The following is a 10,000-nucleotide window of genomic DNA, read 5'->3' on the forward strand; positions in this document are numbered from 1 at the left end:
TGTGTGTGTGTGTGTGTGTGTGTGTGTGTGATATGTTTGGATTCATTTCACAGAGTAGTTACATAGGCTGTGTGTGTGTGTTATTTGTTGGTACCTCTGGGGGGGGGTTAATTAAGAGAGTGGAGAATAGTTTAAATTAATTTTCCATCATTTTCCTCTGTCGTCGTCATCATTGCATTGTCACTTTCATGCGTTCAATCTTTGAGGATTCTTGTATCCAGGACATTCTTAACTGTAACATAACATATTCGTCATCTTCTTCATCATCTTCTTTTTCATCATCATCATCTTCTTCTTCCTCATCATCTTCATCATCATCTTCTTCCTCCTCATTATCTTCATCATCATCTTTATCATCATCTTCATTTTCTTCATCACCATCATCTTCTTTATCACCACCACCACCACCATCATCTTCATCACCACCATCACCATCTTCTTCTTCTTCATCATCTTCTTCTTCATCGTCTAGGAATGGAGGCAGCTTTGTGGACTGAACTGATCCGTACAAAACACCGCATGCACTCCATGCTGTTCCCGCGTCTCCTGGCCTTTGCCGAGAGATCCTGGTACCAGCCCAGATGGGAAGATGAAGATGATGGCATCGGTGAGTGAGTGAGTGTGTGAGTGAGTGAGTGAGTGAGTCAGTGTGAGTGAGTTAGTGAGTGAGCGAGCGAGCGAGCGAGTGGGAACATACAAACAAGTGAACAGAACAAACGAATAAACATACAATCATACACACAAACATACAAAAACATGCAAAAACATACAAACACATAAAAAAACATACATACAAACACATACAAAAAAACATACAAACACATACAAACCTCAGTCATAGCTCACGAAAGGTCGAAAGATTGGTCACTATTCTCAAACATCATTGGCAGGCAAGAGCTCAGGAGACTCGAAGAAATGGGGATTGAATACTACTTGCACAAACCTGGCGCACGGTGTGTGTGTGTGTGTACGTGTGTGTGTGTGTACGTGTGTGTGTGTGCGTGTGTGTGTGTGTGTGGTCGCTGTATGTTTCTTTGTAACGACGGGTTATGTGTTTATTCGGTTCTGTAAATCTATGTTTTATTTTTATTACTTTACCATCGTTGTTTAATCATCACCATCATAGCCACCATCATCATCGACCTCATCATCATCACCACCACCACCACCATCATCATTATCATCATCATCGCTATCAGATTGGTGGGGGACAAACTTCACATCAACACCATGTTCCCCGGAATGGTGGTGGAAGTCATCGTCACCAATAATAATAATAATAATAACAATGACTTTGGGAGGTCAAAGTTCAAGGTCGTCGATGGCTTCCTGGATCTGAGGAAGTTGTGGATGAATGATGGTGGAGGAGCCGGTTTCAATCTCTCACTCAGCACTCTGTTGGTAGTGATGATGATGACGATTGCAGTGATGGTGTTGATAACGATTGTGGTGATGATGATGATGATGATGTGGTGATAATGATTGTGGACTATCACCTTCCTTGCAGATCCTTTGATGGCAAGAGGAAGAGTCGACCGATCGTAATGACGTTTAGAAAGCCCTGAGATTCCTAGAAAATGGATTCATGTATATTTCTGTCTGTCTGTTTGTTTGCGTTTGTCTGTCTGCGTCCGTTTGTTTGTCTGCGTCTATCTGCGTTTGTCTTTCTGTTTGTCTGTCTGCGTCTGTCTGTCTATCTGCGTCTGTCTGTCTGTCTGTTTGTTTACTAACCTTCCTTTCTGTCGATTTATTATCCATTCGCCTCGCTACTTCTCTTTATTTATTTGCGTGTCTGCTAGTTTATTTGTCTGGTTGTCTTCCTGGCTAGCCATTGATTTGTCTGCTGGTTTTTTTTAACATATTTTTATTTCATTCCAACCAGGAATAAACTGAAAGATATTATTAATACTTCCATTACTGTCAGATCTAATTAATGTTGATTTGTTTTATTGAAATTATTTTTAGATTTGAAGTTTTCTTCATTCACTCATTCGTTCATTTGTATGTTCATTCATTCATTCATTCATTCATTCATCCATCCATTTCGATCATTCAATCGTTTGTTTCTGTTGCCATAGTTATTTCATTCCTTTCGCATTCATTCATTCATTCGTTTGTTCATTCATTCATTCATCATTCATTCATTCATCATTCATTCATTCATTCATTCATTCGTTACATTCCTTCTTCCAATTGTTCTTTCAATATTCAATACCTTGTTATTGCTCACTCATGGCAGATTAATCAAAAAACGTTATTTATCTCGGCATATTTTCTATAACCACTCTCAATCATTCATTCATTCATTTCCTTATTTTTCATTCATTCAGTCTTTGATAGATTGATTGAATAGTTTAATCGTTATTTTCATTAATTGATTCGTTGATTCATTAATTGATTAATTGATTCATTAATTGATTAATTGATTAATTAATTTATTTATTTATTCATCCACTAGTTCATTCTCTTGTCCATTCATTCATATTTTCATTCGGTTAACTGAGCAACCGCTTAATCGATCATTCATTTGTTCATTCATCTTAATTAATTAATTAATTCATTTATTCATTTGCTCGTTCACTCATTTAAATAATACTCTATAAAATAGCCCTAGTGTGTGTGTGTATGTGTGTGTTTGTGAAAAATAATGATTTATTATATAGTTATAAACACACCGTATATCTGTATATGCGCATTCCATTTTAAAATTTATTTTATCTGATATTTCAATTTTCGCCTTTTATATATTTGCTGCTAAAAAAACTAACCAAGATATTTTTTTGATGTTTTTTTTTATTAAAATAATATTAGTATTAATTAATATTTAATTAATTAATTAAATGATTGATTAATTGAATGATATGTTGGTTGATATAATTAAATGATTGATTAATTGAATGATTGGTTGGTTGTTCTTTATCCTGTTTGTTAAACGCCTTACCATTATTTCTTATCTTTTGTTTCATTTGGTTACGTCACTTTGTTTGTAAACAAGCTGTTTACATTTTAAAAAAAGATCACTTTGGTCTTTTTAAATTTTTTCAAAAAATAGAACCGCCATTCTAGAAAATATTAAATAAAACAGTTTATTTATTTCATGAAAAAATTCCTTTATTCCAATATAATAAATATATATTTGTATTGGTTTGTATATATATATATATTATTATTATTATTAATGAAAAATTTAATAAAGCGCTAATTCAAAGGATATCAAAAGCGCTATCAAAAAAAATTTATCATGGCATAATCAGCATAAATAAAGAGTTATATATATATATATATATATATATATAAAATAGTTTTTTCACAATTCACATTTCGTTTATTCATCAAACCAGTAAGGATTTGACCTGGAAGATTAAAAATCTTGTATCGGCCACCAGTTCAGAGTATATGAAAAAATGGAAAATAATATATCATACATAATATATATAGTTCTGATTATGTCGAGATTTATAACAAAAATGAGAAAACCCTTAGATTGAAATTCAGTAAAAAAAAATAACACAAAAATAAAACGAAATGAAATGAACGACTCTTGAGTTAATACAGAAACATGAGATAGCACCAAAATAATAACACTTAATATGTTGCAGTAGAAAAAGTAGTTTAGTTATATACATGTGTGTATGTGTGTGTGCGTGTGTGTGTGGGTGGGTGTGTGTTTGAAGGAGACCATTTTTTTTACAGTATTGTATGAATTCTACCGAATTGTTGGCATTAAAGTTTGTCTTTTCTATTTTCCTTACTAGAATTTTCTGGAAATTGTACAATTCGTTAAAAATAGAATTATCCAAGTTCATCATGAAAATTTAATGAAATTTTTGCTAACCGAATTCACGATAAGGCCTTATTTCGACTCTTCATAAATCATCTTCAGTGCAGGTTTGGCTAATATAGTTTCTTTTAACAGAGCAAAGTTCTTTAGCTAATTTTATCAGCTGGTGTCGTATTCTTCATCTTTGTTGTTGTCTTTCTTTTGTTCTTCGTTGTTATTGAAGTTAGCATTAAGGCATCGAGTTGGAAATGATGTCATCATTCTTTGTTGATGCTTCTTTGGGGTTTAATGATATCTTTTAGGACAGCTTCTGCAATTTTTAGATATATTTTGTTAGTGTTTTAAATTATTTTTGTGTTGTTGTCAAGAGTTTGGCGGGTTATTGGAGTTGCATGTGTTGATTGCAAATGAGATTTGATGGCTCCTCTTTGTGTATGCATTGTGAGACGTCTTGATAGTGAAGTAGTCGTAACGCTAATATACATACGTATGTTGTTGACGCGCACAGTCTTCAGTAGAGCATTTAAATTTATGTCACATTATTACGCTTCAAGGTAGGATCGTCTTCAGGAGTGCAGTTGTTCTTTAAGACCAATTGTGATGTCTTACAATTATTGTAGTATATCCTGAGTTTTATTTTATTAGTATCATTGATTGGTGTAACATTTCATTTTATGATTTGTCTGAGGACGACTTCGTCTATTTTATATGCCGTTGACATGTGATTTCTATAATATAGGATTATGTCGTTGTCGTTGTTGTTTTTAAATATATTGCAATCTTTTTGTAGTCTTTGTTGAATGATGCTCTCAATGAATGATGTTTTGTAACCATTGCTTACTAGTAGATTAATAATTCTTGTCAGTTTCGTATTGCGATTTTCAGTTGAGGATAAATGCGTGGATGTGCACGGTTCAAAAAGAATTTTATTGTACTTATTTTGAATTGTTGGGTACATTCACATGACTCTTTTAAACAAATACCTTTATCTGTTGCTTTGACGTATACGGCAGTTGTAAATTTTTGTTCGTCATGCGTTACCAAAACATCCAGAAATGGCAATGAATTATCACTTTCATGCTAGTTACTAGGAATGTACGGGGCCAGATATTTTGGTATATATATATATACCCAAATGATTAATTAATAATCTAGTTAGTTAATCATTCAATTAATTAATTAATTAATTAATCAATGAATTATCCAAAAGTATATACAAGCACATTGTAGAGACACGCAAAAATTTTCTCACTAAACAATCTCGGAGGGAGAATAATTTTCTACACTAAGAAATTTAATCCATATAACAACCTAATAATTATTCATCCGTGACCTTCAAAAAAAACTCCGACTTTGGCAATGACGTCATCCCCGAACGAGCCGAGGAAGAAGAAACCCGATTCCCGGAAAATCTCCATAAAAAACCCCACGAACTTGAAGATAACAAAGGACACCTTCAAGACAGGGCTGAACCGCCACGTGCACTACACCCTAATGAAGGATAAAAACGTGGCCGATTTTTTCGACTACTGCAGGGCCACTTGCCTCTGCGTCAGGGACCTCATAGCCCTCAGGTGGGTACGCACCCAACAGTTTTACTACGAGATGGACGTTAAGGTGCGTGGTTGTTTGTTGTTATTATGATGAGTATCGTATTATTATTATTATCATTACTACGAAATGGACGTTAAGGTGCGTTGTTGTTTGTTGTTATTATGATGAGTATCATATTATTATTATAATTATTATTATCATTATTATTATTATTATCAATTTTAAAACTAATTAACTCAGGTCGTACTCTCTCGATTCGAATGATGAGCTTCTCGGATTAATACTCTATCAATTGCATTTGACATTTTATTTTATTTCATTATTTTATTTTATTTGTACTGTCATTTTCATTGTTTTTATTGCTGATTAAAAGATTGATTGCTGGATGAAAGATTGTTCCTATTATTATTATTAGTATTATTATTATTAAGTTTATTATATTTTTTTGTGTATTTTTTTGCCTCGGTTGAAAGTTTCATTCAATTATTTATTTCCGTTGTTGAATTTTATTTTTTTTTTCAAATTATCAAAGAATGTTTTGTCAAGAACGCGTGGCATAAATGGGCAAACACACCACAGACACACACGCACACAGACAGACAAATAAAAACATCAACGTACACACACATAAACGTACTAACACACACAGATACACCCACCACACAGACACGCACGTATGTAGAGACACACAGACATTTTCATACCCACCAAACCGTCTAGAGAGTTTACTACCTTTCGCTGGAGTTCTACATGGGCAGAACTCTTGCCAACACTCTCGTCAGCCTGGGAAATAATAAATTGGCAGAAGAAGCTCTCTATGAGGTCGGTCATCACTGACGTCATCGTCGAGGTCATATTTATTGTCATTGTTACCATTGTCGTCATCGTCGTTACTAACAAATCATCATCAGCTTGGCCTATCGCTCGAGGAGTTGGAAGACTTGGAAGTGGAGGCAGGGTTAGGGAACGGGGGGCTGGGGCGGTTGGCGGCCTGCTTCTTGGACTCTATGGCCTCTCTCGGCATCCCGGCCTATGGGTACGGTCTGAGGTACGAGTATGGCATATTCAAGCAAGTCATTAAAGATGGCTGGCAGGTTGTTGTGCTTGTCTTGATGATGATGTTGAGATGATGATGATGATGGTGATGATAGCGATGATGATGATGCTTATACATAATGACGGTTTTGTTTATAATAATAAAAATTATGATAAACAAAACGTGCGATGATAGTGACGTCATTCATAGAATCTTTCAATCGTTCAATCAATCAATAAACTTTTCAATCAATTAACTTTCAATAAATCAACTAATCAATCAATTAACTAATCAATCAATTAACTAATTAATCAATTAACTATTTATTTACCTAATCAATCAACTTATTAATCAATTAACTAATCAATCAATTAACTAATCGACCAATTAACTAAGTATTTAACTATCCAATCAATCAATTAATTAATCATACGTCATTTCGTACGTCATCTTCAAGTTTGAGGAGCCGGACAATTGGTTGAAATACGGCAACCCCTGGCTGACACCCAGGCCCGAGTATCAACTGCATGTCAAATTTGGCGGGAAGGTAGTTACGATGACGTCAGCACGATGGTCATGTATTAATTACGACGGCGTTATGATTATGATGTTATAATTACGATATGATCATCATTACCATCCTCATCATCATCATCAATCTAGGTGCACTACCAGAACAAGGCTGCGAAATGGGAACAAGAGGAAACAGTGCTTGCCACACCGAATGATGTTCCCATTCCAGGTGGTGGTGGTGGTGATGATGATGATGATAGTGATGGTGACGATAATGATGATGGTGACGGTAATGAGGACAATGAATGACGATGATGGTGAGCGTGATGGTAATGATGATGATGACGATGTTGGTAATGATGATGATGAGGAAGATAATGATGATGATGATGAGAATGATGATGATTAATGATGACGTCACATATTAGGGTATAAAAATGATCACGTGAATACCCTGAGGCTGTGGGTCTCCAAGGCTCCTGAGAACTTTAACTTCTCTTTCTGTTAGCATTCCTATAAATTATCATAATTTATTATTATTATTTGTATTATTAATATTATTATTATTATTAGTAGTAGTAGTAGTAGTATTAGTAGTAGTAGTAGTATTAGTAGTAGTAGTACTAGTAGTAGTAGTAGTAGTGGTGGTGGTGGTAGTAGTAGTTATTTTTGTAGTAGTAGTAATAGCAGCAGCAGTAGTAGTTATCATCACCATCATAATCATCATTATCACAATCATCATTATCATCATCCCCATCACAATCATCATTATCATCATCTAATCATCACCATCATCACAATCATCATCACCAGTCAACAATGGCGACTACATCAAGGCAGTGATGATGGGTAACTTATGCGAGAACATCTCGAGAGTGCTCTACCCGAATGATAATGTTGGCCGCCTGATTAGCATAACTAATTAACATAATTTATTCATGCATGTCGAAACTCATTCAGTACATATAGCCATTCAACCGTCCATTTATTTATCTAATTATTTATTTATTTATTCACTTATCAATCCTGCCATCCATCAATCGATCCATTCATCCATCTCTCAATTTATCCATCTGTCCATCCATCATTCCATCAATCCATCCATCCATCTGTTCATTCATCTGTCCATCCATCCATCAATCCATCCGTCAGTTCTTCCAAGGTAAAGAGTTGCGTTTGAAGCAGGAGTACCTGTTGGTGTCTGCCTCACTCGAGGACATCATCCGTAGGTTCAAGAAGTCCACATTCTATATAAGGAATAAAGGAGCCATGCTGAAGTTGCACGAAAAGGTTAGTTGGTTGGTTGGCTGGCTGGCTGGCTGGCTTGCTGGCTGGCTGGCTGGCTGGCTGGTTTGCTGGCTGGCTGGCTTGCTGGCTAGCTGGCTGGCTTGCTGGCTAGTCGGTTGATTCAGATTATTCATTCGTTCAACCCATTCGATCTTTCCTTGTTTTTTTTTTCATTAAAACTGTCTGCACATTTTAGATTGTTTATCTATTAATTAAGTGACTCATTATTTATTTCATTCGTTTGTTAGTTTATTCATTCATTCATCAATCCATTTGTCATTTATTCGTTCGTTCATTAATTCACTCACTCATTCATTCCTTCATTCATTGTTTTTTTTCATTGAAACTGTCTGCACATTTTAGATTATTTATCTATTAGTTAAGTGACTCATTATTTATTTCATTCGTTTGTTAGTTTATTCATTCATTCATCGATTTATTTGTCATTTATTCGTTCGTTCATTCATTCACTCATTCATTCATTCATTCATTCCTTCATTCATTTACGCAGGTAGCGATCCAGTTGAATGACACGCATCCATCATTAGCTGTGCCTGAGTTGATGAGAATATTAGTGGATGTTGAGAAGCTATCATGGGACGATGTTAGATGGCATTCATTCATTCATTCTTTCATTCATTCATTCATTCATTCATTCATTCATTCATTCATTCATTCATTCATTCATTCATTCATTCATTCATTCATTCATTCATTCATTCATTCATTCATTTGTTCATTCATTCGTTCATTCATTCACTGATTCATTCGTTCGTTCGTTCGTTCATTCGTTCGTTCATTCACTGGCTGACCGATTGGATTGACATTAACTGACCAACTGATTGATTTTAGTGATTCAAAATTTTTATTTCCCTCTACCTTGTTTCATAATTTTTTTTCATCACAATTCATTCATCGGTTCATTTCTTCAGTTCTCTCATCTTATTCTTTTACTTATTTATTTAATATTTGTTTCCTCGTGTTTTTCCTTCACTTTCACTTTCGAGTTTTGCAGTTTCACTTTCACTTTCGAGTTTTGCAGTTTCACTTTCACTTTCGAGTTTTGTAGTTTCACTTTCACTTCAGGCCTGGAAGACGACGGTTTTGACCCTGGCTTACACCAACCATACGATCCTTCCTGAGGCCCTTGAGAGGTGATGATGACGACGACGATGGTGACGATAATGCAGAGGCAGTTGACTCAAATAAAATCAAATTTCTCGTTGTTTGAAATCAATTTGCACCTGCAATTTTTATGTTAATTCTTACTCAGCATAAACACATATAAAAATAGTGTTTTCCGTTAATTTATGCAAATTTTATGTTAATTTATGCAAATTTTATGTTAATTTATGCAAACAAGATGGCCCGTCTCAATGTTGGAGTCCCTACTGCCGAGGCTCATGCATATCATCTACGAGATTAATTCCCAGTTCATGCAGGTTTATTATGACTATTATTATTATTAATTATTATTAATTATTATTATTAATTATTATTATTGTTTATGTTATGTAGTATTTATTGCAATTCTTTTCTTCTCAACAACTTCAAACACACAGTGCGCGTCTATAAACACATGTGAAACAATGCATCACACACACACACACACGTATATTCCATGTTATAAGCGGAGATATCTTTGCGATCGAATCTGGTCACTGCTACAAAAGTGTCAGGCTCTTTACCGCTAGGCCATTAGGCAGCCTATAATTTTAATTACCTTCCATGTTAACAATTGTTATCTATTTATTGTTAATATTTAATGTTAATATTATACATAGTCTTAAACATCATCATCGTCGTCGTCATCTCGTCGTCATCATCAT

General features: G+C 34.6%; 2 protein-coding genes across 2 annotated transcripts in view; both read left to right on the forward strand.

Moving 5' to 3' along the window:
* The window catches only part of HELRODRAFT_193429 (hypothetical protein), a gene marked incomplete at its 3' end in the record, with an annotated part of 16,328 nt that extends 14,763 nt beyond the window's left edge, over window positions 1-1,565 (forward strand). The window contains exons 23-26 of the mRNA XM_009027710.1: window positions 473-607; window positions 836-953; window positions 1,200-1,397; window positions 1,508-1,565. Of these exons, the coding sequence (XP_009025958.1) occupies window positions 473-607; window positions 836-953; window positions 1,200-1,397; window positions 1,508-1,565 (509 nt within the window). The remainder of the gene's footprint in view (window positions 1-472; window positions 608-835; window positions 954-1,199; window positions 1,398-1,507) is intronic.
* A 3,575-nt stretch (window positions 1,566-5,140) lies between these two features.
* The window catches only part of HELRODRAFT_187371 (hypothetical protein), a gene marked incomplete at its 5' end in the record, with an annotated part of 11,826 nt that continues 6,966 nt past the window's right edge, over window positions 5,141-10,000 (forward strand). Inside the window, 11 exons of the mRNA XM_009027711.1 lie at window positions 5,141-5,398; window positions 6,056-6,157; window positions 6,247-6,429; window positions 6,829-6,918; window positions 7,035-7,113; window positions 7,313-7,387; window positions 7,698-7,780; window positions 8,037-8,174; window positions 8,683-8,775; window positions 9,258-9,325; window positions 9,535-9,613. Of these exons, the coding sequence (XP_009025959.1) occupies window positions 5,141-5,398; window positions 6,056-6,157; window positions 6,247-6,429; window positions 6,829-6,918; window positions 7,035-7,113; window positions 7,313-7,387; window positions 7,698-7,780; window positions 8,037-8,174; window positions 8,683-8,775; window positions 9,258-9,325; window positions 9,535-9,613 (1,248 nt within the window). The remainder of the gene's footprint in view (window positions 5,399-6,055; window positions 6,158-6,246; window positions 6,430-6,828; window positions 6,919-7,034; window positions 7,114-7,312; window positions 7,388-7,697; window positions 7,781-8,036; window positions 8,175-8,682; window positions 8,776-9,257; window positions 9,326-9,534; window positions 9,614-10,000) is intronic.

The sequence above is a fragment of the Helobdella robusta genome, assembly GCF_000326865.2.
Source record: "Helobdella robusta unplaced genomic scaffold HELROscaffold_50, whole genome shotgun sequence".
Classification (NCBI taxonomy): Eukaryota; Metazoa; Annelida; class Clitellata; order Rhynchobdellida; family Glossiphoniidae; genus Helobdella; species Helobdella robusta.